Source organism: Meleagris gallopavo, chromosome 1, assembly GCF_000146605.3.
Source record: "Meleagris gallopavo isolate NT-WF06-2002-E0010 breed Aviagen turkey brand Nicholas breeding stock chromosome 1, Turkey_5.1, whole genome shotgun sequence".
NCBI lineage: Eukaryota > Metazoa > Chordata > Aves > Galliformes > Phasianidae > Meleagris > Meleagris gallopavo.
In genome coordinates, this window is record NC_015011.2 from 104,155,810 (window position 1) to 104,183,765 (window position 27,956).

The window sequence follows — 27,956 nt, forward strand, 5'->3', positions numbered from 1 at the left end:
AGTTTCAGCATAACGAAGCCCACACTGCAGACTCTTACCTTGCAGATGTTTTCACAGATATCTTCACAGCTTCATTTTCGTACTGTTTGACAAGCTCATCCAGGTTTTTACAAATCTGTACAACAAATGGTGCCACAGTCCAACCTAAAGACTTCCCAAAGTAAGGCAGGGAACATGTGACTAAGCTTACCCAAGTAGGATGCATCCCATAACCATACTCTGGTTGTAAACCTCTAACAACAGCAGAGACAAATAATCCCTGTGAAGTTATTGGGTGTGGATAGACATACTGCATTGCACCAATAGCCTGTTGGAAATTAAGAGCCTGCTGCCATTCCCTGGAGAGGTCTGGCTGATTCTCCTGCTCCTCTGGAGTCTGTCCAAGATGGTGCTCCAAGACAATCAATACTTGCAAGAGCTTCAGCAACTCAATCTGGAGCGGGTGTTCGCTCCATATTTGATCATGTCCAAAATTGATTAGGCTCTCTTCAAAAAGATCTTCTTCCAGAATGTTATTAACTCCACCTACCATAAGCAGTTCATACCGTTTCTGACTTGTGTACATAGATGCAGACAAAGAAAGAAGAACAAACTCCTGAATTTTGCATCTTCCTAGCAAATTCCGTATGAATTCTACGTTCTTATTCTCTGCTGCTTTTGCCATGGTAGCCAGTTGGGTCATCATCCTAATCAAGACTTCCACACTTTTTACCTGGACATCTCTGTTGCCAAGCACATCTCTGTGTGTAACCTTCAAGTAGCATGGATAATACGAGCGCAGAAAACTGAGGCAGAGATAAGTGAGCAATTCTATTAGGAGAGAATGGGGACACATGGTTGGGGACTGAGTCTGAAGCTTGCCATAAAAACTTTGCCCTACAAGAGCTTCCTGGTGACGAGCTAGGAGATTGTAAATAAGATTCAAATGTGCAGTGGAGCTGGTATCCATGCTAGTACTAGCTACAGCTTCAACAAATTCTTTAGGGTTTGTTTTAAGCACTGCCTCCAGAACAGAAAAAGCATACAGTACCCTCTTGGAATCATAGGGTTGCAAATATAACAGCATATGTTTGAACAGAGCCTCAGCCATCTCCTGTTTTTCCTTCTGCTGCTTGAGCAACCTAGAGTTTGTAATTTCCTGGAGCTCCAGGTCCACTTCCTCATCACTTGACAGAGATTCTGACGCTTGAGTCCTTTCAGAGTCAGCACGCACAAGGTTTAGTGCTACACTGGATTTGGAGCTTTCAGGAAGGAATGCTTGATTTGTGTTCTCTTTGCCATCAGCTGCAGCACTGTCATTGTCCTCATTGCTCATTTCTTGCAGCTCCAGAGAAGGAGAAAAAGAGGATGTATTTTCACTGTCATGGCCTGTGCTGGTATCTGCTGATTCTGTGTGTTCACTATTATCCTGGTCACCACCTGCCTCATGCGAAGTTACAGGTTTACAAGAGGCATCATTTTCAGACTGTTCAGTTTTTAACTCCAGCTTCTCTGGATCTTTTTCCACTTCTGCCCAAATTGCTTCTCTATCCACAGCAGTAAACTGACTCAATGGGAGGTTTTCTTCAGAATTGCTCTCAGAGACGCAAGATTCTTTCCAGGAGACCTTTTTCTTGCAAAGCCAATCATGTATATCTTCTGAAAAAAAAAGATTAAAAAGTTAAAAAGAATGTATAGTGGGTCATTACATACAACATTCTCTATACTGAGTAAATTATTGTAAGAAAAAAGATTTTAAAAAAGCTACTCTCCTCTGCTATTAATTGTAATGAACAGAGGAAAAAAAAAATTTGCTTATTGAAGCAATTTTTTTTAAGTGGTAAAGCAGTACTAAGCTACTCTAAGCACAAGACAAGAGGATCACAGCACTAAGCACGTGTTGTTTTTCTTATGCTATGATGCCTGAGATGTGGAAATATTTGTTATGCTTTCTGAGCATAAAATATTTGTTGAGATCAGGAAGGAAATGAGAATAAAGAGCTTATTATTCGCTTTTTGTCTATTAATATTATCTATTAATAATATATTATTAATAAAGTTTTCCTTGATTATATGCTATGAAACAAGGAAAGAATATATTAGCTCGGTGTTTCTACAGCGTCTTCTAAACAGATCTCTTTGGATTCTACCAGTGTCTGTCATCTAATTATTTGCCAATCAGGACAAAAATAATTATACAAACAGATAGCTAGGCTAACAGAATGAGGGAGACAGGTGAAACAGAAGTTTATTAAAAAAAAAAACAACTGGACACTTCTATGCAGTATTCCTGATATAATCCAGGGAAAAACCTTGGTTACTTGGGCCAAATGATGCAGGGCATCTCATAGCCACACTGTTCCCAGCAATCCCAAACCTAAACAGGCTTTCAGCCTTCACAGGATTCTGCACTTGGAGCAAATCCTTAGTTCATACCTAGATATATCTAAGTCTTCCACAGCTACTCCCTAGAGGTCTCTGTCACATGAGCTGTTTGCTCCACATTTGCCACATGATCACGTGTGGTTCATAATGTTTCTCATTATATATCTTAAAATTAAACTAAAAACCAAACAAACAGAAAACCCCAAACAAACAAGCAAACAAAAAACAAAGCAAAACAAAAACAAAAAACATACTGATTGAAGAAAGAAATCTGATACTGAGGGTGCATGCTCTGCTGGGGCAAGACTTGGCAGAGAGAGTAAGATTTGCCTGTCCATCCCACTTACTGGAACAGCTCCTGGACTGACATAGTCACCAAACTGCTCCTGGATTTCATTTGGTTGCAAACCTAGTTTTGCTCAGGTAGGGATCCTGTAAACAGTGAACACACGTGCAGTGTGGATCATTTAGGAATGGTGATGAGAAGTGTGGGACAAGATCCCAGAGCAAAGCAAGAAGCAATCCAAACCAACAGTGCAGGTGCAACTACTGTAACAGAAATTGTCATTAGTCCTCGAATTAGCATGACTTACTCCTGAATTCTGCTTTAGGCATCACCAGAGGTACATGGATGAGGAAGAATCTACGGAACTGAGGCAAGATAACCCAGTGCAACAGGATGCCATCACAGTCCAGAAACCACTTTCAGCAGGTGTTCAGAAGTATGTTATGCTACATCAGCACTTACAGTTTCAGTCCAAGAACAGTTTTACCTGTTGAATTTTTCTGTTTGATGTAGTGGATGGACGTGCGTTGTGTCTTTGGATGAAGCAACAGCAGCAGGACTGGTTCAAGAATCCGTGCAACATCATTAAGTGAAAGAGCACGGATCAGCCAGCCCTGTGCTGCAGCACCAATTGCACCATCTGAACAATTGAGACTGTCCAGTACCACAAACAGAGACCTGAATGGAGAAATCAGAGCTAATAAGTACAACTGAAATACCTGAAAAAGCTAATGCAAACAGCAAAGTTGTTGTGTGGAAGACTTAGCACATGTTCATGTAAGCATCAGCCAATAGCTCATCTCTGCTAACAGCAGCTTGATCATGCACATTTTCTTGAATTGAGGTCAACTACACATGCATTTGTAGAAGCAAGGCCAAACATGCATTCACACTGTAGAAAAACATACTATGAAAAGTTCTTTCATACATGTATTTAGGAAAACTCTTAATACTTTTCTCTCCATTTTCTATGAAAGTTGTTGTCTCATAAATATTAAGTCGTTCTAAACAAAAGGGTATTTTTGCGTGTGTGCACGCGCACTGGTTCCGTTTTCTTTGAGAAAACAAAAAATATAACCCACTCTAAGAGAAAACGTGTCTGCTATGCAGAAATTTGTCAGCAAGTTATCTTTCATAGAAGAAGCTCCTACTATTTTTACAAAAGCCTCCTTTACACCAGAACATAAAGCTGCTCTTCGGTGCACCATGCAATGAGTGCAAGCAGGAGTGCAAGGAGTCTGAAGGCTTTTCATTTGCTCGTGTGGCTCTACAGAACTTTCTCCCATCCCAGAAAAAACAGCAGAACAAAGCATAATATTAACATAAATATAAGCAAGTGGAAATGAAAATACCTATCAAAGGACCGATTGTGAGAAGATACTCTGCTGCCTTGGATCTCTCTGGTCAGATGCCACATGACAGAGAATCTGAACAGTGCTTCCAGCCTTGTTCCCTTTGCAAGGAAACAAGACACAGACATTATTTTTTGCAGTATTTATCTCTGAGTAAAATTTTAGTGATTTTTAAACCTCTATCAGAACAATAGCTGTTACACAGATGACTACTAATCCTTCTCAGGTATTTTGAGAGTACTTTTATGCAGTAGACTAAACCAAAATGCCAAATATCCATGAATGCACAACCAAACCTTGACAGCCACAAAGATGCACCAATATACCAAAAATATAGTTTAGGACTTAAGTGTATTATAAACATTTACTCTTGGTTTGATGTTAGGGAGGTCTGAAAGTTGGATGACACTGCTGTATCAGGTACTGTTTATTATTGGTGATTTTGTTTGAAAAGCTTTAACATATTTCCAAACTTTTAAGTTTCAAAATTGCAAGCAGAAAGACCCAAATCAATGCTGGAGAATAAAGGAGGCTGTTGTAAGCTTTGTTATGCAAGACATTTCTCACAAATAAATACTAAGTCATTACGGAACTGTTCTGTCATTAAACCAGGTAAGTAAAGTAATTAAGAACTGACTTCATTTAATTACAGCTTACTTAATATGAGAACTAAATACTAAGGCAGACACGGGGTCAACATTATGCTGGCATACACTTACAAAGTAATAAAATGTTGCGTTGGACTAAGAGTCAATTGTGGGTCTAGGTCATTTTAGAAATAATAATAAATGCTGCAAGTTTTAAGATGCTGAATTATTTGGGCCAAAACTAAAATGTTCCTGCACTGACTGATACAGCTTGTATTCAGGGATTAAATCTAGCAGTAGTCCCAAGGAATTGCAGTGGAGTGGACAGAGAGTCTGTGGAAAGACAGAGGGACCACGGAAGCAAAGGCCATGGGATGGAAGGGAATTGGATGCAGTTTGGAAAACACTGGAAGAACTCTACAGTGACAAACGGGCTTCAGTGAATACAAGACCTACTTTATCATGATCCAAAAGTGCATGGCATATAATGTCTTCACAGATATTTGCTGATGGTGCCAGGCAATGCAGCCTATAGAATAGTTCCACACAGGCAATATGATGTTCTCGTGTCTCTTTGTTCAGCTGATTCCAGAGCACGCAAGCTACTCTCTAGGGTACAGTAAAAACAATAAATAAAATAAAATGAATAGATAATAACAATTTCTTCATTGTCATTTCTTCACTGACTTCAAAGCTTTCTATTGCATAAAAGCACTCTGTTGCTGAAAGGTATTTCTAAATCTTCCTAGTTTAGTAAAGAGCAAGAATTCAGGTCATACACTTAGACCTAAAGGAATATACTTTCCAACTCTGATATTAGAGAGTAGGTAATTAAAGTAGATGAGCACCAGAGTTCAGGAGAGCACTTCTGCTTCTATTTTCTGGGTCAAAACAGATCACATACATCAGGCACAGCAGCCGGAAGCGCAGTAATAAACAGTAAGAGCTTGGACTGAACTCTCATACCAACAGATGGTTGAGATGAGGAAAGCATTTTTGAAATAGATGCAATCAAAACAAGGAGGACGGAAGGTTCGCATTATTATTTACCCACTAGTACTGGCTCTTACTGAAAAATTTGAGTGGTATCTAAGTTCTCTGAAGTATAGCGCTTAGGCTAATGAAAATTAGCCCTTTGAGTTTACCTCCATCTCAAGAATTTGGACACAAACAACCAGCAATTTAAAAATAGCCTGTCACTTTCGTATTCTTACTTGTATACTTCACAATAAGATGTTCAACTCCTTTCAAATGCTTGTGAAGGTCAAAAAAAAAAAAGAAAACAAAACCAAACCAAAACCAGAAGTAAACATATTACTCCAAACATTCATACCGGTACTACTTCCTTTCCCACCCCACCTTGGATTTACAGCTGGGCAGTAATAAAGAAAGAGAGTGTCAACACCTGGTAGAAATCTGTTTTCTCTGAGATGATCTTTAGAACTCCAGGAGCAATGGGAGGAAGCGTGACCATCTGCAGCTTCCCGAGGAAGGGGTTGTGGCCAGAGACTTTGTATCGCTTCATTCGGTCTTCTATCACAAGCGCCAGTGACTGGGAATGGTTGATCACTTCCAGCAGTGTGAAGATGGACACATTCTGAACATAGCAGTCATTCACACAGCAGCATATTGTCATTAAGGACTTCAGCCACAGAGGGAAGCTGGCATCACAACCTCCTCAAAAGACAGGTGAGAAAAAAGTTTAGGTTACTCAAAGGTTATAGTCTTACCTCCGACTATTCTTCAATCTAGCTCACAGGATCAAGAGACAAAAATGACTACCCAGATTCAGCTGTGATGCTATCATAACATCCCTTGCTTCAGAAGAGCTCTCTTCAAAACATAGTGTATGTTTTCCCTACTTCTCCTAGCAAAAAGGTGCTCAGTGACCCAACAGCAAGTGCACTCCTGCTTTCTGGATTGTTTAGGCACAACTAGTTTTTACAGCTGCCATTTTTCAGCTGTCACTGTCAGAGATAATAACAGAGGTCTGCTGATCTAAAGTGGCTCCCTGGAACAGCATTGAGGCATATCATTTCAGTAACCATAAAGCACACAAAGAACTGATAAACTAACAGCATGTCAAGCCACTTTTAGCTCTGCTGCATGAATAATCAGATAACGTTTTATTAGGACTTGACTGGATACAGTCTGAAGTATGAATTCACGTCTCCAGCTTCAAAGACAAATGTTTTCACTACTTTACCACCAGAATAAAATGAATACTCTTCCTTCTCCACATCAGACAACTTCTGTACTGCATTCAGCCTACACCTTCATTATTAGAGGGTCTCTACCCTTTTGCCTTTAAACCTTACTGTTTCTCCAAGCTGTGCAGATGAAAATTATATCAAAAATAATCTTACATAATCCTAGGACAATATTCCAAAGAAATACAAGTATGTAAGGAAGCCTTCTAAGTACGCTCAGTACAGCAAAATTGCTTAATCAAGTGGAAGGCACTGCAAATATGCAAGCATCTACAGCAAGGAGAGCTCACCCAATGATGATAATAATGATAAATGATAAGCATATCACTGTTGTGTTAAGGAAGGCACGAGAAATCTGTATTGAAGTGAAAGACAAATTTCACTTTCCCACCTCTCCGTTCACCACAAAACAGTCTTGTCAACAAGCCTTCAAGCCAGTAACTGCTGCTAAACCTAATGAAAATTCCTAGCACAGACAGGCCCTCCAATCATACATGATTTTTTTTATATATGTTAGCTTTAATCAAATTCCTTTGAACTTTAAGGTTAGGAAAATGGATATTTTGCTTCTATTATGGGCTCCGATTTTCCATTTAGTCCATCAACCTCTAATGCTTCTTTTTTATGGATGTTGAAACTTCTGAAACCTGCCAAAAAATGCCCCAGGCCAGAAGATGTTCTCATCCCGTCATCTACAAGTTTTGTAGTGAAAGTCTTCAAAAAATTCAGTAAAAATGCTTGAGAAGAATTGTCCCATATTCCCAAGACATAAAATATAGCTGACGTGGTAAATCTTGAATTCATAGGCAACTTGCCTTCAGCTCAGTCAAAAGGCATTACCTACTGATTGCATCTCTTGCAAGTAACTGAGCTCACACTGTAATTTGTATTCCCAAATGCACAAGTTGTCCATGAAAGGAATCTTCTCTTACCAGGAAACTGAAACAAAGAGATATATAACTGTTCCATTTCCTCCTCCGAAAGATAGACGGGGAATGTGGTACAATCCAACAGAAGGTGACAAGCTGCAGCAAAAGCTTCCTTGCAGTCAGCTCTAAGAGGTCCCAAGACAAGCATCACTTGTTCCAAGTCCCAGTCTTCCTCCTTTTCTTTTTTATCAGACTTGCAATCAGAAGAAAGAAGGTTAGAACTCTTGTTCTTGAATGGTGACCCTCGAACTGAGAACAATTCTGAAAGCATTTGTTTAAACTGAGGTACAGTGATTTGCTTTGGAATCTTTTTCTTGCTGGCACTCTCAGATAATCTGTAGCCATTCTCCTTTTTCTCTTTTCCACTCAGATTAATTGCTGAGATGCTTTCATTATTTGCTTCTTGAAATTGCACCCCAAAAATGTATTTACTGGAAAACTTGGCAACCAGCTCTTGGATGCAATGCAAAGTCTTCTGAATGCTCCCCCCTTTTTTCCAGACATCATCTCTCTCCAGTGTCACAGTTGGCACTCCTAAGTGCTGAGAGAGCTCTGGGGAGGAAGCACTCAGACCAATGCCACTGTCTTCTGACTTCAGGGGAGCGAATGGAGTCTCATCCTCCTCCTGCAGCTCTGACTTAGTCTCCAAGGTTACATCCACATTTTCCTTTTTCACTGGGCTCTAGAACAGAAACATTAACATAATCAATGTGACAGTATTTAGTCACTGAGAATTAATTTGATTCAACTGAATTTAAAACATAACAAATATTTGTGTAGTCCCCACACTTTCACTCAAATATCAACAGATCCCTGTCTACAGATGCTTAGCAAATGGAAATATTTCCTTAAATCCACTTTACAACTGGAACAGTATTATTTATGCTGGATTATTTTCAGTCAAATACATTTATTTGTTCTACTGAAAAACATTCAGGCTGTGCTTGTGTGACCGCTTCATACCACCGGTTCCTTATTTGCCATAACAGTCTCCTGCACCCAAGTAATTCCACATTGTATTAAGCTAAAATATTAACAAAAAGCCTTATAGACCTAAACCAGCTGTAATACTGAGCTTGATTTGTCAACTCATCTTTAAGAAGTGCATGATGCTGTCTGCCTTTTCAATGCTATTAAAAGCACATTTTTCTTAATACACAGGATCATAGCCTCTGTTTCAGACAAGACTACTTCACTCTCACAAATAACTGAAACAAGTCAGAAATGGAACAATAATTACAGGACACTGAATAATCTGGAAGGGGACAAAATAAGTTTTGAAAAATCTGTATTGCTTCTGTTCATCATCTACATTTAAGATTAAAGAACTAGTATTTAAAAACAAGACTTGTCACAATCAATTTTACATATCGATAAGTACTTGTGAAATACTTACCCCATTTCTACTTCCTGTCTCAATGTCTAGATAGGAAGGAGGCATTTGCACTTTGCTAAGCACCTTAAAACATGTCTTTAAGGCATGAGTGAGTTCTGGCAAACTTAATACCTCCACATTTTCCAGGAGAGACTGTACCATATAACTGAGCATCTGGGGAAGATACTGAGTCTGCACTTCAGAGTAGAGTTCCTAAAATAAATAAGCATTGTTTAAAAGAGCTATCAGACATTATTATTTAACTGTGTAGTAACACTGATTAATTGTTGATAACATCAGTTCATTAATATGTAATCTGTACAAACTTGCTTCAGAGCTATTCTTCTTCCTTCATTCTGTATGATAAAAAACAGATCATACCCTAAAAGAGTTACTGACAGTCTGCCAGTTACTTTCACTGAATTACCATAATTTGAAATGACAGTTATTTTGCTAGGCAACAGCAAGGATAACCATATAGCACGTGAAACTATACTTTGCCAAATGTGTCATAGATGCACAAATGCATGCTTGCTTGCTTCTTTTATACATAATCTACTAATTATTTGTTCTTAGGCATCTAAAGACATCAAAATAGTTAACTGCAAGTTGCCTTACCAAAGGAATCACGTCAAGAAGAAACACCAATAATGTGCAGAGCTCTGAAACAGTAGGAGGCATGCTAACATTTTCACGAAGATCTCTTGTCTGTGTAGATTTCTTTCTAGCATGGAAATAAACACCATTTTAAAAACTTTTTCCTGTCAAAATTCTTGTTAAAATGGAATACTTTCAGCAGAACAGTTAGACCTTCTAAAGTAAAGTAAAAAGAGATTTCTAATACAGCAGCAGAAAGCATTCTGTCAAAAACCACCTAAACTGCTGCACGTATGCAAGATGCTCAAGAGTTTCTAATTTTCAGATCAAATCTCTATAGACTCTCTTACTAAGTGTAACTTTCTGTCTTACATTTAAAAAGAAAAAAAAGGATACACTTGTCCTTCAAAAAAAGACAAAAGCATTTTCTCTATCCACCTCTCCTTTTGAGTCCTTCCCAGTCCTAGCTGCTATTAAACGTAATTTCTTTTTTAATTTATTTTATTTTTTTTGCATGCAATTATTTGTTTGCATTCTTTAATTATTTCAAGAAGCAACACATATAGCTATCTGAATCTAACTTGTACTGAGGCCCTACCAGAATGTAAATGTTTTGATAAATTTTATGATCTTACATAGATAGCTGTTATGAATCATTTTTGGGGAGGGAGGGAGCTCTATTTTTCAATAACATAAATACCTGAAACAATCTTCAAAACATTTAGTCATGTAATCCCAAAGAAAGTCTGTGCTTAAGGAGGTAATCAACACATTGACTGTTTTGACAATTTCTGAAGCATTTTTGTTCTCTTTGATTGCACTGCATGGAAGGAAAAAGAAAAAAAGAAAAAGAGAGAAAAAGAGATATCAGCAAAGATTTTAAGAGCACGTATGTTACAGCATTATCTGACGTAGTCTAAAAACTTATTTTCTCTCTGAGATATTGATTGCTTTAATCCAAGGACTAAGAGATTCTAGAACAGCTAAACTTTGAGTATCTTCCAAGGTGAAAGAAATCAAACCTTACTGAACTTAATCACCGCCAACAATAAGCAGCGTTCTTCAATTTCTTCTCTTCTAATCACAGAAATCAAGCGTGTGTGTGGAAAATGTTAGGGAAGTCACAAGAAATCTGGCATTTTATATAGAAGGATACTTAGCTTTTGAAACAAAAATTTGCTTAGTTAGGTTAGTTTTTATTAACTTGGCTTAATATATATACGAGACAGTTTCAGTTTATAATTGAAAGTTGTACCTTGCAAGTACGTTGCCACTTTGGTTGTAGCTAAGTTTGAGATCAGAACCAAGTGCATCCTTGCAGTAGGAATAAAAGGCTCTAATAACTTCAAGGAAGAGGTCCCCAACAACCTGTGGCCCTACAATTTAAGAAAAAAAATAAATCCTGCAATTGTATCAAAGTCATTGCTAGGTACTTCAGTTACAAGCTTGTATAAATTTGAATTAGGGGTAACTAGATTTAAATAAAACAACAACAACATGTTGAGTTTTGAAGTATGAAGAAAATGATTATGTGGCTTTTTAAAACATCAGATTTTGGGAAACATCTCAGTTAAAATGAAATTAACTACTTACAGGGATTTTTTTATTATTATTATTTTTATTTTAGTCGAATACTCCCTGTGTTTCATTTTTAGGAACTTTTAAAGTGCTACTTGAAAAGCCACAGCACTGATTCTACATTACATGTAAGACACTTCAGTAAGGCACATCTACTGCAGTCATTGTAAGTGGCTATAAGCATATCACAAACCTGCAGTTCACATGCAAGAAATAATCACCATATCTGTAACTGTGAGGAAAACAAGCAAATTTCCCAATTCTCATTCAGCATAGTAGCCATGATTAAATTTTGAGGAACAAAATCTGGGAAAATAACTGTAATAGAGAAAGCTCAATTGCACAAAAAGAACCATAACATGCTTTTTTATGCAGTTTTAAGAAGAACCCAGAAGTCAGGTGTGTGCTGTCATCAGCACCCAATTGTCATGGGTCAGCACACCTTCATTTTATGTAAAATTACACACAAAGATGAACAATTTATATGTATGGTATCCCAAATATGGAACTATTAAAAAAGAGTATATAAAGCATTCCAATGAGTGTTTCTATGGGAAGAAACAAAGTTACATCACTAAATAGCAGAAAAGGTCAAAGATTCTTGCTGTTTTAATTTGCCTTTCTTTTTTTTTTAATGTCATTTGAAAAGGAAGTGAAAGTTATACAAGTTTAAGGCTCAAGAAGTTATAATTTGTGTGCTGATTGAAACAGAAAGAGTAAACCATATAATGCAGCTCAGCTAAATAATCTTTTTTTTGTGGTTCAGATTAACAATGACCATCAACAAAATAAAACATACAGTAGGCCATCCACTCTCAGTCATTCACTTTCTAAATTAGATTATAAAATATGTGACTAATCCAACAACCTCAGTCACCTGTTCTTCCTTCAACATAGTTTTCAGGAAATAAAAATGTTTTATATAATATTCTTTAATCACAATTGTTTTTCAGGTATTCTTAAAAAAAAAATTAAAATTAACAGCTGAAGGAGATGTAAGCACCATTTGATAAATAGATTAACAACGGCCTCTATTAAGGTGGCATTCAGTTAATAGGGAAGTAATACAGAATTCTCTTTTGTCCTGGCAATGTTTTGGTAATACTTTAATAGGAGATGTGCTTTAGAGGACTTTCCAGACCCATGAAAAAGGATAATCTTAATACACAGAAGCCTACAAATAAAGAGTTTAGTCTCAGTATATGAGTTTTATTTGTGGTAAAGACTACAGGCTTAGTCAACACTAACATCTTTCTCCAGAGTAACACATAGAATGCTGAGGAATACAGTCAATCATTAAGACTACACTGCCTTCTAAAAACTACCTGTTAACCTCACATATCCATCAGATTCACACAATAGAGTTTCAAAGATTTATCTGCATGTGGTTCTTATAAGAATACTCCGAAAATCTAAATTCTGTCAAGCCCCTTAAATTTTATTTATTTATCTATTTATTTTTGACACAGAAAAAAAACTTGACCTTTGAAGGGCAGGCTGGCAGGGTCTCACCCTTGCAGAGCTGGGAAATTCACACAGACAACAGCATAGACATGTGACCAAGGAAGTGGAGGAAATTCTTCACAGCCCAGTCACAGAGCCTCGGACTATAGCTCACACAGCAGTAGCAGGCCAGTGCAAGCACACAGTGCCACTCACAGAGGCACCTCCATCTCCTACGCTGAGAGGAGGTTATTTGCAGCTGGAGCAGCTGCAGGTAAATGGTACTGCCCATTCCGACAGCAGTAGCACTGTAAACAAGCTGCCTGGGGGACTAAACTGTTGGGAAAAACAGTGCAGTCAGAGTGATGCAGGCCTATAGAAAGACCTGAGAGCAGCCAAACAATAAAAACAAATGCAGGAAAAAGTAGTACTGGCAGTTTTTCAGATAGAAACCTCCTTACAAGCCAGAAAGTAGAGATGTCTGGCATTAAACCTGAGAGATTAAGCTCCAAGGAGTGAATAGAGCAGAATACTAAAGCTAGAATAGTAGTGGTTCTTTTGAACTGGACTCTGACTGCAGTTCTGAGCACAGTGGAGGGTTCTCCTTGTGATAATTACAGGCTGGAGTGCACTGCATCCAGTGCAGTGCTCTGCAAAAGGCCAGAAATAACCTGGACGGTGCTTGCTTTAAAGCACAGTTCTTAACCAGTTCTAAAGCGAGTAAAACAGTCCCCCTGCACAGCAATGCACAAAACACATACGATCAGAATTCAGAAGAGCTCTGCAGGGTGCTGTCCTCAGTCCTACTTCCAAAGCTGATAAACAAGAAGTCATAACAGTTTTAACAGTCACAACAGAAGTGACAAGTAACATTACCTATTTCAGGTTTATCAAGGAGACTGATAAGGATGCGGAAAGGTTTCAGATAAGCTTGGTGCTGTTCCTCTGCATCAGACTCAGAGAATTTCTGATGTAAAATTTCAGCCAAACTCTAGTAAAAGGAAAGAATCAAAATGTTATACCTAGAAGAGAGATTTCCATTTTATTAACAGTTGGTCTTCCACGGCCAGGCTGGATGGGGCTTTGAGCAACCTGATCTAGAGGAAGGTGTCCCTACCTACAGCAGGGGATTGGAACTAGATGATCTTAAAAGTTCATTCCAACCCAAACCATTCTATGATTCTATGATTTCTAAGTTTTATTTTGTGTAGCATCATCTACAACTGAACTCCAATTTTCCACATAAGGTAGACAAATCAATGACAACATCTTATCATGCACACTCAAGAGCTGATCTTATTCAGGGAGGCATTTTTAATAATTTCAATTAGATTCCATTTGTATTTGTAAGCACGTATAATGCTGGGACAAATACAGCACAGAAGGCATTCAGATTGAAGAATATAATAACACCAAGGGGATGCTATAGTTAGGGATAGAAAGCTCTGAAGGACATATGAAGAGATGCAGTGAACCACAGACACAGTTTGTGCTAAAATTTAAAAGGATCATACAAATATCTGTATAGAATGAATACCAACCTCAACTAAAAGATCTCTAGAGTATTTTCCAAAAAAATAAATAGCATGGTCTTCAGAAGTTGTTGTCTCTGGAGCAAAAGTACCCCCTTTAATATCAGAGCCTACAAGACAAATAGAAGCATAACAAGTATAGAGAGACACTACATTACGGAGCACTACCTACACTACAGAGAACTACTCACACCTTGTTTATAAAAGTATTGAAACTACACTGCATTTTTTATCTTCATAATTTTAACACTTTACTTGAAACTAACTCAGAAGGTGCCCAAGGACAGCTCCTGCAACACAATTTGAGACATCCAGGTGTACTATACTGAACTTCAAATATACATCAAAACCAAGGTCAGGTTAGATACGGGGTCATCAAAGGTAGGCTTCATGCAATTACACAGCTGCAACTCTTGTCCTATCACTTTCAGTCTCCTCTGGCACTTAAAAAGAGGCAGACTGGGAGAAGCCACAGCTCATTTATAGCTCCTTCATTGACTATTGAGCCTACACAGGAATCTTTAATAGGCTATTACTTCCAAAAGAGCAAGGTTAAAATGGCACTCTGTTCCTTTCAGGTGATTCTGGAGTGAATTGTGAAGGGAACCATAAATAACTCATCAGATCCACAGTGATTCAGGACAGTGAAATGAATTCAACCTCTGAAGAGAAAACCTGTTTAATAAAAATCAAGCATTCATTTGACAAACGGATACTTTGTAAATGCAAGCAGAACATTTTCTTGAATCATCATTCATTAACAGCTGAAAAAGCGTATTTTATTTTTAAGCACTGGAACAGTTTTCTCTTAGGTCCTTGGAATATTGAATATTGCTGTATATTGCATCATACCTAGCAACCATGCATATAATCTTCTATTGAGTGACATGTCTCTCCTCAACAGTGTTTGCGTAGCTGCTGACAGAACATAGACTAGATCAGTCCTGCACAGTAGAATAGCATTTTCATTGTAGTCCTAGGACAAAAAAGACAGCGCAGTTGTTTACGAACACTGAAACAAGTCAAACTGGTAATGAGGGTTTTGTATTTGTTTTAAAACTGGTAATATTAGTGTTCTGGGAGAGGGATAAAAGAGGAATAGTAAACCATCAATGACAAAATATTTCGTTCACTAAAAATTTCAGGAAAGGGAACCTGACACAGTTGTGTGATTATTTTCCTATTTATAGTACAGAGCCACAGTTAAGCTAATAATACTGAAGACTTCATTGTGTTACATTTTAAGACTTAAGGTTATTTGGTACCTTCAAACTACTACACAACAAGGCAAGCTGGGAAATGATGGGGGACAGCTAATGTTTCAAGTATTATTTGTTTCTCTAGTTATTCACAGAAGTTATCTTAGTTTAGCATAGACAATTCCAAATGCTCTATATTTTTCTCTGTGCAGCTTCCCAGGCCTGAACACTTCAAGCACATTCCAGATATCACAATACTCGAATCAAAGCACAGCTTCATTTGAAGCATTTTGATGATGTAGAACTGAGTTAGCTGTATGGAGTATGAACACATAGATGGAGGAGTAAGAAACTGCAAAATCTGTTTATTGGTTTTGAAGGTACAAAGGTCAGACGTTTAGTGATAAGAGGTGGCAGCTGGACTGGTTTCAAGTAACTACCTCCCTGCACAAAGTGCATATATGACAATACTAAAGTAGTCCTCTTACCAAAGCTGTATCAAATGGAAAGAAGAAAAGAATCACTTCGAGAGTGTTTCTTTGCACAAGGACATTTGAATCCAGTACTGATACACACAAAGAATTGATCTGCAAAACAACAAGAAAACATAATGGTCTTTTACTTCATGATGATACCTAAAATACAATCATGAGGAAAAAGAGAAAAACCAAACTTGATTAAAATATTATTTTACGTGAGAGGATAATTATCCACCCATTTACTTCCCCTCCAAAAAAAAGCCAAGCCAAAAGTTTTGCAGAGTACTGTTAAAATATTGTTAAAACTTACAAAATACCTGGTTTTGTAACAATACAGAATGTCACAACGTGGTACCACTAACTATCAGACAGAAAGTGAAGTCAAACAAAATGCCGATGTTAAGTACTTAAGCTGACTTTACAGTAATTCCATCACTTCAACATCAATTACTACCTACTGACGTTTTCTATTTTACTGAAAAAAATAAAAAGGCATTAAATTTCAGAACTGTCTTCTAGGATTGTAAACATTTGAGAAATCTACATTAAAAATGGTACGTAAGGTGTTCATAGTATATAAGGTGTAATTCAGAACAAGCAGAGACAAGGTGTCATGTTTATCACTTGAGTCAGTCTCCTAAGGTTGTATACAATACTGAAAAAAAAAAGTGCAGAAAATTCAGAAGATTTGCATTCTGCAAACTGAACAAAATATGTATGGGAGATTCTCTGGTACATTTCAGTTAAGATGTTCCCATGAAGTAATTGCCTAATAATGCAATTCTGAAGTACAGACCTTTCAGCCTTTCTTTTTCTCACTCTTAAGAGCATGATGTTCTAATCCAATACAGAGAAGATACAACTTGCTAGATGCTGCCGTTATGGTAGGTAAGATTGTTCCACAAGAAGCATAATGAACTTACTGTAAGCTTATAATCGGTGCCAAGCATGTACTTCTGCTGTTTTCCAGACAGCTCTCTGTTGATATGACTGACAACAAAAAGAGAAGCAGGCAGCCTAATGGATGGGCTGACCAGAACACTGCCCCAGAGTGCTCCATAGAAAACTTCTTTGCCCATTAACAAGGAGAGCTTCACAAGCAAAGCATCTGTTCTGTAAGAAAAAATATTTGACGTGAGAAAAGATTTCTGTTCCTATAGTTCTACACCGTAAAAAAGCAATTACACACAGTTAGTATTGTAGGTCACAATTTATTTATTTTCTCCATTTTTGTATTATCAGTATTGTCCCTTTCCAGAAAGATGGCCAGCATGTGATTGCACAAACAAAAGAAAAGCAATCAAGCAACAAAACCAGAATAAACAATGACAAAACAACAGAATAAACAAACAAACAACCTTCAGTTCTTTGTCACTGTGCACATTCATTGAAACAGTTTCTCTGCATGCTATGGAAACTTCTCCTGTAATTACCTGCTGACACTAAGCTCTGACCAAACCTGCAGTAGCTCTAATTGCAAAATATTGACAATGAGATGTGCCTGATGCTGAGCTGGAAATACTTTAAGCTGATGGCAGGCTGTGAAAGCTGATTTTGTCAGTCTGGGTATTGGAAGATATCCCATACATTCATACTTAAAAATTGATGGGCTCAATTTTTAAGTCTTGAACAAGCAAAACATGAGAGAAAAGAACACAGTTACTGCACATAGAACTGGAACACTGAAATTTGTTAAATGGCAATCACACTGGAGATCCTATGACTTCAGGCACATTCTCTGCTTCGGCAACTCTATCAGTACTGTGATACAGAAACCTCACATTAGGAATGCAGAAGTGAGTGAAAAGAGAGAAGTCCAGTACAGAAGAGAGGGAAAAAAAAGACACCAAACCCAATCTTCTTTATCCATTTCCTCAGAAAGTACCCTTCAAGACATTTTCTTTTCTGTCTGTATGTGTGTAAGCATTAGAAGGATACAGTATCTATGTCTCTCACAAAGCTGAGTTTAAAATTAATCTAGCACAGCTTCCAACAAGAAATCTAGCTTATCTTTCTTGTACCAGAATCATTATCACAAGGAAACTAAAGAAAGATATTTGTATGCGATTTGTGTGTTTTGTAAAATGACATTAAATTTCAGCATAAATCTTCCACACAGTGAAATATACGGCCAACTTCTGTCTGTGCAAGGTGAAAACAACGCCATCAAGAACAGGGAAAAAAAGGAATACAAACAGAATCTGGATCTTGGAACTAATCTGCAGTTGCCAGTAACTCACTAGATAGGCACTAGCTATAGGCAGTTTCAAAATAAGCTGAATCTCATTAAGTCTTGAGATGAATAGAATTTCAAAGAATCCTTAGTTTCAAAGGATTCCCTTACTTCCCGAATTCCTAACAACTAGTGCTGTTGGAAAGAGGAAAGCTATACATCACTGTGTCTTGTAAACCTGTCTGGAAAAAAACATATAATAAAATCCATCCTTCTATAGCAGACTATATGAGGTACACACGTGTCTACAGATAAGATGCTCTGCAATTGTCAACTGAATACTACCAAGTTGCAAATACATGTGACCTTTTCTTACATGCTTCAGTGACTGATAAGAATTTTCAATCTAACACTTGTTGTTGAGACATTAGATCTACAACTATTTTATCAACCATATTATAAATAACTTGGCATTCAAAAAAGAACAGTGAGAACAGCCAAAGTATCCAGACTGTAAATACAGATGGAAATACACTATAAAGGTTTAAGCAAAGAAACATTTGATTGAAACCTACGGTAGCTGAGCTCTTACAAACTGAAGTAAAACCATTACACAAGTGGGTGCTGAGCTGCTCTTCTTAGCACACTCCCTCATCCTGACTTTATCGTACCAAACATCACTGCCATTACTGTCTGAGGCACCAGGGAATGAGTGAGACAGCTCTTCCACATTAGATGTTGAAAGGGTTGCCTCTTGCTTCTGCTTTCAGAAACTGAGGCTAAGTATCTGATATAGAGAGATTGGAAAGAAGAGAGAATGCAGATGCTCTCTTCCGTCACAATACATATTTAAATAGAATTTCCTTACAGAGCAGCAGTTTGGGAAGACAGGTCAATTATTCAGGAATTTGGAAAAGCATTTAAAAATGCTTTTTCATTCTCTTCCTTCAATATATTGATTTTCATCTCTCCTTCTTCTCTTCTCCTTTCCTCCTCCTGAGATGAAAATAGACGGGGAAAGGTTGTTTCTACTTCAAAGCTATTTATCGCAGCTTTCAGGGAGTCATCACACTTCTGCCCTTAGAAGCCCTTTAACAAACTTTCTCTTTCCACAGCCAGCCATCAGAAATTTCTTCAGAATTCTATAAGAAAGCAAAATACTGTATATTACTTTTACATTAATTCTCACCTGTCATAGATTTCTGACCCTTCTTCCAATCCAGGCAGCAGTCCAATTACAAAGGCTTGAAGACCAGGCAGGAGGGACTTTTGGAGAGGAAGAAAGTATTTCTCATATAAACCAAGGAGAACAGGCCTCACTGACATTGCTGCATTTGCCAGCAGAGGAAACAAACCAGAGCTGAAAAAAAATAAATAAAAAAATTAATTAAAGTAGACTGCGAAATGCATAAGCTTTTAAAGAGAAGTTTACCTGTACAAGAACAAGTCCTTGGCAAGCCATTTTGTCCCAATTATTTTAAAGATTATTTCGTAGGTTTCTAGTGCCTTTAAATGTACTCCACTAGGAAGTGCTGGATGCAAACACTGAGATAATCTTTTACTGATGATCAGACGTCTTGGCAATAGAGAATACTTCAGGTTACTCTGAAGAGCCTGTGGAAGAAAACAGGTCAGAATGAATATCTATAATGTAAAATATGGTTTGTAATGACTCTATTTCAAAGGTTTCCTACTAGCAAACAGAACTAAATAACACATTCAAGACTTTTCTCTCATAAATGCAGATTGTTTCACTTCAACAGACTTCTGCAATTGAGTTTTAGTATGAAATCAGTTATGAACAGCCTAGTAAAGTCTGGTCTTGCTTTCCAAAGAGACTGGAAATCAAAATCAAATGGACAAAGAGAGCACTCCCATCCTATCTCTAAGGGAATTGGGAAAGCAAGAAGTGGAGTGCCTCAGTTTTTAAGGACAGGGAATGGTGTAAGTATTAAATAACTATCTTTCCTCATAAATTAACATTGCTCTTATAGCTGGAATAAACAAATAATCCTCCCACCAAAGTACACATAGAAAATCTGTGAAGTTACTTGTAAACCTGCGTGGCTATACTCAGTATGCTTTAGTAACTATAGCCATTGTATGGATGAATAAGCCAGAGATCTTCAGGATAGGAAACAACTAAGTATTGTCCATAGGCTAACGCTCAGGAAAACCAAACTGCATTGCTTTTCTTGAAAACATTACTCTTTTCATTAAAGCAAATGAGTATATAAATACAAATAAGTATGTTTCTAAAATTGAGAAAGCAACAATTAAAAGAAAGGAGTTGCAAGTAAATGCCACTTTGGCCTTTAATCACCGACTATTAACACAAACAAGTGTTTTACTGCAGGTTGCCTTTTGGGATGTTTTCAGGATGAGGCAGATTCATGACTCTCCCAAAGGCTAAGTCTTGATCTTACCCCATGTAACCCTTTAAAACTCTATGTTATTCCAGTATGCCTGAAAAAAAAACCAAAAAGCCCAGTAGACAAAGGAACTAACTCATGCTTGTCCAGTTCCAAGAAAAACACAGTACATCAATGATCACAGCACTCACTTCAATGGAGAATTCTGAATATTCACATCAGCATTCAGAAGAAGACACAAAACTCATCCTATTTCAAAGGTGTGTGGAATGTATCATTTAAGACTTCACAGTAGGTGGGCACGAGAAGCTAAAAATCTACTATACTGCATTATTTCTCCTTTTTGCTGCCATGCCTAAGCCTACACTAGCTCTTAGTGAAGAGTTTCTAGTAAAAAGCTGCACTCCAGAAGAAAAGGGCTGTGAGTTCCTAACAACAGTAAATAGAAAGAAATGTCATAATGTCACATTACTCTGAAATACATACAGTACAAATGCCATTCGGAGCCATTATATTTCCTTTCTTCCTTCCCCCCCTCCCCCAAGATAAGATTTGCATTTCAATTGGTATTAAAAGCCAGAATTGAAGAGTACAGCATAATCTCACACATGAAGCTCTAATGGACCATACTTCCAAATTAGCTTTTATATTTGAGATAGGAAAAAAAATATATATCTTTAACATGTTGTTGTCTTGTACCAATTTTGAAGACTGCCTGAAAGCTGGACTTTGAAACATTCTGCTTATATTGGTTGGTATATATTTGCCCACACCCTCTGTAAATATAAAAGAAGATGACTACAAAAAAATACACTAATGGTAAATATTTCCTGAGTTTAGGATCAAACAGATACCATCTTAATATACTATCTGCTAAAATCTTAATATTAACTACATAGAAAACAGCAGGTGGACAACTGTCCTCACAGGATTGGGAACTGACATTATTCCCCCTGCCCCTTTTTCTTTTTAATTCTTGTGAGTGTAATTTGATGGCCTTCAGTTACATAAGAGCTGAAGCCCACCCTGATCTACATTTTCTCCTTTTCTCCAGCTTTCCTGCATGTGAGCAATTACGACAGCAGAAGAGTTACATTATACACATAAAACATCTTCTAATGGACAAGGATGCTTATGCCTTCTTTGAACACGAGCTATAAAGGGCAGAAGAGAAGACCATCTACTCTTTATAGTGTATACACATGGCTTTATAGTGTTGTGGCTGAGAACGCAAAGCAAACACAGGCACACATGCAGAAATACTTCTATTTCCACAGTTACTGGTTAAGGCCTACACTGCTTTATAGCACCACAGTATCAATTTGCCTAGACATTAAGAAAAGCAAGCAAATCAAGTAAATATTTATATTCCCATAAATAGAATTCCAGAAAAAAAATGCAGCATGTATATTCAACCAGGAAATCCTCTGACTCTTATTTAAGTCAACAGTGGTTGGGAAGAGTGAGGGAGAAGGCCAGCCTGTAAGTCCATTTTCCACTGATTCATTTTCCAGATAAGTTTGAGAGAAATTCATAACAGAGCTCCAGCTTCCACAAAAACAGCAGCATGAAGTTCAAAGCCAGTAATGAGGAAACTGGGAACATAAGATATATCAAAAGGAGGAGACACATCCCCAGTTAAGCACACTGCATTTGAGCACTGGGTGCGGTAAAGTTCCATAAAGCCATTAGAAGGCAGGGCTTTCCTTCAACAGAAGGCAAGTGGTGTTTATGTTTGTAACTCAGCAAACAGTTGGCATAAAGACCTGGCAGTCACAGTTCTCATACAAACTAACTGGCATTATTAAGGGCTCTGCTGACAAAATCTGTGTTTCAGAAGAAACTTTCTCTCCCCTCGAGAACATAGTGTTGCATTTAGATGTTACTGCTGAATTAAAGGCCAGCTGTGCAGCAGCAATGATTTTTGTTCTTTCTGTCCCCTTTCCTTCTAATTTGTTTGAATTCTGAACAGATTGCTACAAGCATTTTAAATGTGAAACAAGGCAAGCCTGCACATGCTGAACTACCACCTATTTCTAGGTTTAAAAATAAAAAAGGGGCAGGGGAGGAGAACCTAAAAATTTCTTCTATCAGAGTGACTTTGCAGAGTTGTCTAAAGTTGTATCCTATTACAGCATTGGAACAAGCTGGCAAAATCTGCAATAGCACCATCGCTTTTTGGCACTCAGACAATCTTGGATGCAGCAATCTGTACTGAAGATCTGAAAACCTTAGCCACAAAACACTGTTCTCCAGATAGCGAACGTATGCAAATTTCCAAAAATAATTAAAACACACTTCAGGGCTGTATCCATTCAGAGCAACGAGAAGATGGTAATCCTACTTCTTGAAGCACGGAGCAGCCCACGCTGCAGCTACTAAATGATTGGTTTATGTAATTAGAGATAGGATCCATCATCATGATGTGTAACACACCGTAAAATGAAAAAACGAATATGTGATGTAGTGTAAGTTAGCAACCTCTGCCAGTGCTAGCTTTTGTTTTCACTCATACTCACACCTGGTACCTGCAGTTCTGTTCAGAACACCGCAGGGGATTAATCTTACCTAATGTTGGAAGTCTAGGTCATCTAAAAATAATGGGCAAAATGGTAGTAACTCACTCCAGGCTTCCTACAAAGCCAGTAGGGAACATAAGCAATTTTAGGACAGGATTCTTCTGATCTACTTTAAATAGCAAGAGGTGAGTCACATCTAACTAATTAAAACCTTTAACCTTATTTCTCTCCCTGCTTAAAAGTGATTCAAAGTAAAGATGTCCACACTGAAGACATCAAAAGTTAGAAAAGGTTTGTCTCCCTTAAGTGACAAAACTGTCTTTTGGGATCTACAATCTGACCGCTTTAGCCGATCATTCAGACTGATGTCAGGCAGTTTCTCTGCTGCTTCTGTGGTTCTGCAAGTCACCATGAAACAGAGAACCACAGAAGCAACAAAGAAATTGTGAAAAATAACATTCAGTGTAACCTTGGTAGGCATTTAATATTAGCAAGAAGTAGTAAAACTGCCTCTTTTTCATCAGCAATAAGAGCAGCAAGAGTTCCAATGCCACTTGTTTTAGCCATGGCCAAAGGCATTTGTATCAGCTTCCTCCACCCTTTTTCTCTCGTCTTTAAACAGGAGGACTCCCACGCTGATTCCTCCAGCCCTTGTATTGAAAGGATAATTCCACTGAACTTATATGGATATAAGAGTTGTGGGTATTAACCTGGGAGACTCAGAAGCACAAGTACTACAAGACCGAGTACTCTACCTACAGGAGAAAAAGCCTCAGAAAATATTACAAGTATGTAAGCAAGAGCACTCACAATTCAAAGATCCTTTTGAAGCACATGCTTAGGATCTCCCAAGCAACACCAAAAGCGTGAAAAGTCCTTCCAAAACGCCTTGACTCCTTCTCTTTGCTCTCTCTCCTTTTCTCAGCATTTTCATGTTTGCTTAGTAATAGGCATCACTGTTACTGACACTCAGACTCCTGAATATAATCATGTGCTATGTAAAATAATACGTATTTTTACAGACGTTTCTGTCATTAAGATAATGTTGATCTCCTTCCTTCTACCCACTCATTCCCTGCTCATTCATTCATTCTTGCATTATCAGAAACTGTCTGTAAAATAAATTAGGCTCTTTATGTTAGAATCACACCATGAAAAGAGTTCCCCGACAATATTTTTGTTTTATAGAAAAAATGAGATATCACAGGGGTTAAGCAAATAGCTACCGATATCTTATTTCACAATCTTCCTTTTTGTGGCACACTCCCCTGACTTTTCTGTTATCATCCCTCTTTTCAGATAACAAACAGAAGCAGATGAACACTAGGGATGAATACTGTTCTACCAATTCCTATGCTCCTAATACGATTAAGTCCACAAAATACCACAGCAGATGGACTGATTTAACAGCTGAAAGCCTTTCTGTTTGTTTCCCACTATGCTGCTATGTATTTTGGCAATCCTGTACCCTGCACAGGAGATTCAGCTAGGTTAGTCAATTGCAGTGTATTCACCTAGATCCAGATAAAAGATCAAAGCCTATGTTCTGCCATAGCTATGTAAATCTCATTTAAATTCTGATTTTCCCTTTCAAGAGAAGCATTCTGAAGGCCTTTCATTCTCCTTATGACTGTCCTCAGCAAGAATACAGGGAGAAATAGTGTAGGCAGAAACGTGCAACTCCTATTAACAAAGCAATATGCAGCTTCCTTCTGTTGATAAGGAAAAAAGGTGGCTGCCCTTTAGAAAACCTTCCATTTGGATACTCCTTCCCTTTGAAACCTCTGTAGCATTATGGTTTAGCAATACTTGTCTGGTAACAACACATTTCCTTATGAATTCTGCAAGAGCTGTCTCCTCCCACTCCTACTTACTTGATGATGCAACTACTCACGCCCCATGTACACTCAGGAAGAGCATTATGTCAAAATAGACCAAATGGGACACAAGTAACATTCTCCTTCTTTCTTGGGCAAGAGGAGAAAACATTTACTAGGTGTTTTCCCATATAAGACTTCTTATTTTTTCATATTTTTCATGGTCACACAAAACAAACCACCAGCAGCAACAAATCAGTTATTTCCCCAAATATGAGGACGTGATCAAGTAAATGCGTTCTTTAAATATAATTTTTTACTTGGTAGCTATAGTAGAACCTGCAACTTCTTGTCCTACATAAAGCCTTACTCGACTGTTCTAGGTTGAATTTAACCAGGACTGTGAGACTGTTTAAAACCAAAATCTTAATTAGACATAAAGGCAACAAACACCATTTGAAGAAAACCTTTGCTGGTTTTATTAGGATTTCTCATATTTGTATAAAAGATACTAATTCAGCTGTTTCTATTACCCCTTCTTTTATAAAATAGTATTTTTCAACTGATTTTTAATTCTTTTTTAAACACTGTGAGTTACAGTGAATAAAAATAAAAAGATAACAAACAAATGAAAAAACAGTCCTGGGACACTGTACCTTATTGAGTTTGCCAAGGGAAGATATAAGATCTGCCCATTCACTTGATGATTCGAAGTTTCTCAAAGCTTTCTCAATTGCTGAAGAATAATTCCTGTATCTGTAATCACCAAGTAACTCCTGTTCCTCTGGGTCCATCTTCAGTTCTCATAGCAAGGTGAAATTTCCTGTTAAACTAAAATATATACAGAGTTTCAAAGAGATAATTGACATTTAAGTTCTGGTAAACCTAAAATGTTATAAATAACAATAGATACACAGAAACACTGACATCCCAGTGAACTGGTCAAATGACCAAGTTGCAAATGAAGTTAAAAATAACTTTGCAAGCATGACTCCAATTCTCCACCAACTGTTTTAGTGGCTTGGCAGTCACAGTTCCCTTTTTTATGAAATATTTTTTTTTATTGTTGTTGTGTTTGTTTTAATTCCATGCACAAGGATCTGTCACACAGTAAGAAAGGAAACTATAGTCTTATTGCAAATAGGCAGAATGCTGACAAGCAGAGAGACATGAGTAGTTTTTGTCATCATGCAGTGTTCTGCAGGCTTATCTGTAGCAGTGGAATGTGAAACATTTCATATCAAAATATGACTCTTCAGAGGAGGCCCTTTAATGGGATTCCCAGCCCTTAGAAGAAGGATCCCTCAGACCTCAACATGTTTAATTGCCAGCAGGAAACGGTGACGTAAAAGGCTCAAGGTGTTGCGCAAAGGTGACAAGCCATGCATCCAAGTCTTCCTTTACTTCACCACAATGTATTCATATATTTTTGCAGAGTAGAAAAACAAGTTTTCCAGACGTGCTTTCCTCACATTCTGCAGTACGTTCAGATAAAACACAACCAAACCAAAGCTGGTTTAGAACAACGGGAAATGGGCTTGGGTGCACTGTGCATACAAGAAATTTTATCTGCACTCCGGTATCAGCTATGATAATAGTTCTGTGGGCTAATATCAAAATAAGCACCTAGACACATGCTTAGGTTTCAGAATGCCAGGCTCAGGTCAATCCCTGCTGTCTCACTGACACAGGAAAGTGAGTATAGTCCTGTAGTAACATTTTATCACGTTTCTGAAAGGTGTCTGCATTCAGTTTCCTGCTTTTAAGTCACAAAAATAAGTCAAAGCAGTCTTCTATATTCTTAAAACAAACAAACAAACAGAAAAATAACACCAGAAGAAAACCTGAACTGTGTATTATCCTTGAACAGGAAATAATAACTACAATGAGAGAGGGTTCTGGTAGGGAACTCAGAAACAGAAAAATGCAGATGGATCCAAAAGTGAGAAATGATTTCAAAGGCATGTTTAAGCCACTTTCGAGTTCTTTAATAGCAGGATTCAGCAGGGCTCAGCCACTGCTAACAAAATACCTGATGTTTTCAGCCTAGATACATCTCTATGACAAAAACATACATACATAAATGATGATCTACCTGTAGGTGTCCCTGTGTATTGCGGAGGAGTTGGACCAGATGACCTTTAAGGGCCCCTTCCAACTCAAACGGGCCTATGATTCTATGATTGATTCTAAGTTAATAGCAAGGCCATGTGTGTTTTTGCTTGCTTGTTTTTGTGGTATATTTTTTAACCCACCACAGTAAAGATACAAAAAGCCCCGCTTCCCTCATCTCCTTCACGTGCCTGAATCACCGAACTGCTGGACTGCATTAGAAGCCGTTCCAACCCCCTGCCGTGAGCAGGGCTGAGCATCCGCGCTGATTAGAGGAAAGCGAGCCCGCAACAACGCCAAAATCCACACACGGCACCAGACAGCGACCTTTACGTGCTGTCAGGAAGCTCCCCAGAGGCGGGAGACACCGCACCGCCCGCCGACCCGCAGGTGACCGCGGCGGGAGCCCCGCGCCGCTCCCTCCGCCCCCGCGCACCGCCGGTACCTGACAGCGCCCCGCAGATCCACCGGGCTGTGGCTGTGCTGACGGCGGCGACGTGTCGCGGTGTCGCGGCCCGGCCCGCAGTCACTATGGCAACGGGAAGGAGCGAAAAAACCGACCCAACCTGCCACCGAGCAGCAGCTCCTCCCGCTCCGGGCGGGCTGCGCTGCGGTCGGCAGCTGGGCGATACCACTGAATGCAGCACGGGGGGAGTAGAAGGGGAGGGAGGCAGAGAGCATTCAGGCGCAACCCAGCTCTGATCCAGCCTCTGGCTGTCCCGCCCAGCTACGTCCCCTCGCATCTTCACCCACACGGCAGGCGGCACAGCGGCTCACCCGCGATGCCTCCCCGCAATTCCGCGGGGAGATGGCACGGCTCAGCGCCGCGGCCGGGCTTCGCGCGCCCCCTGGCGGTAACAGGGCGGCCGCCGCCCTTACGGCAGTTCGCCCCATCCCGCAGCGACGGGGTGCCACCTCCCGGGGTGAGTAGGTGAGTTTTGTGGTGAGAAAACAAACCGGCAAGGTACTTACTGATGGTTCTGCGGTAATAGACTCTTATCTCAGTTCTGCACTGTCTTTCCAAAGCCGGAC

At 38.6% G+C, this 27,956-nt stretch overlaps 1 protein-coding gene across 1 annotated transcript; it reads right to left on the reverse strand.

The window, feature by feature from the left end:
• Positions 1 to 6: 6 nt before the first annotated feature.
• DOP1B (DOP1 leucine zipper like protein B) lies at positions 7 to 27,717 on the reverse strand. The gene is made up of 19 exons (XM_010723238.3): positions 27,370 to 27,717; positions 25,469 to 25,643; positions 19,537 to 19,718; positions 19,294 to 19,464; positions 16,855 to 17,044; positions 15,941 to 16,039; positions 15,106 to 15,229; positions 14,263 to 14,363; positions 13,598 to 13,712; positions 10,956 to 11,076; positions 10,401 to 10,520; positions 9,722 to 9,827; positions 9,125 to 9,316; positions 7,732 to 8,410; positions 5,995 to 6,266; positions 5,046 to 5,198; positions 4,003 to 4,103; positions 3,138 to 3,328; positions 7 to 1,638 (listed from the first exon to the last, which is right to left on the reverse strand). The coding sequence occupies exons 2-19, from the start codon at positions 25,604 to 25,606 to the stop codon at positions 35 to 37; spliced, it is 4,659 nt and encodes a 1,552-aa protein (XP_010721540.1). The 5' UTR covers positions 25,607 to 25,643; positions 27,370 to 27,717; the 3' UTR covers positions 7 to 34.
• Between the last annotated feature and the right edge of the window lie 239 nt (positions 27,718 to 27,956).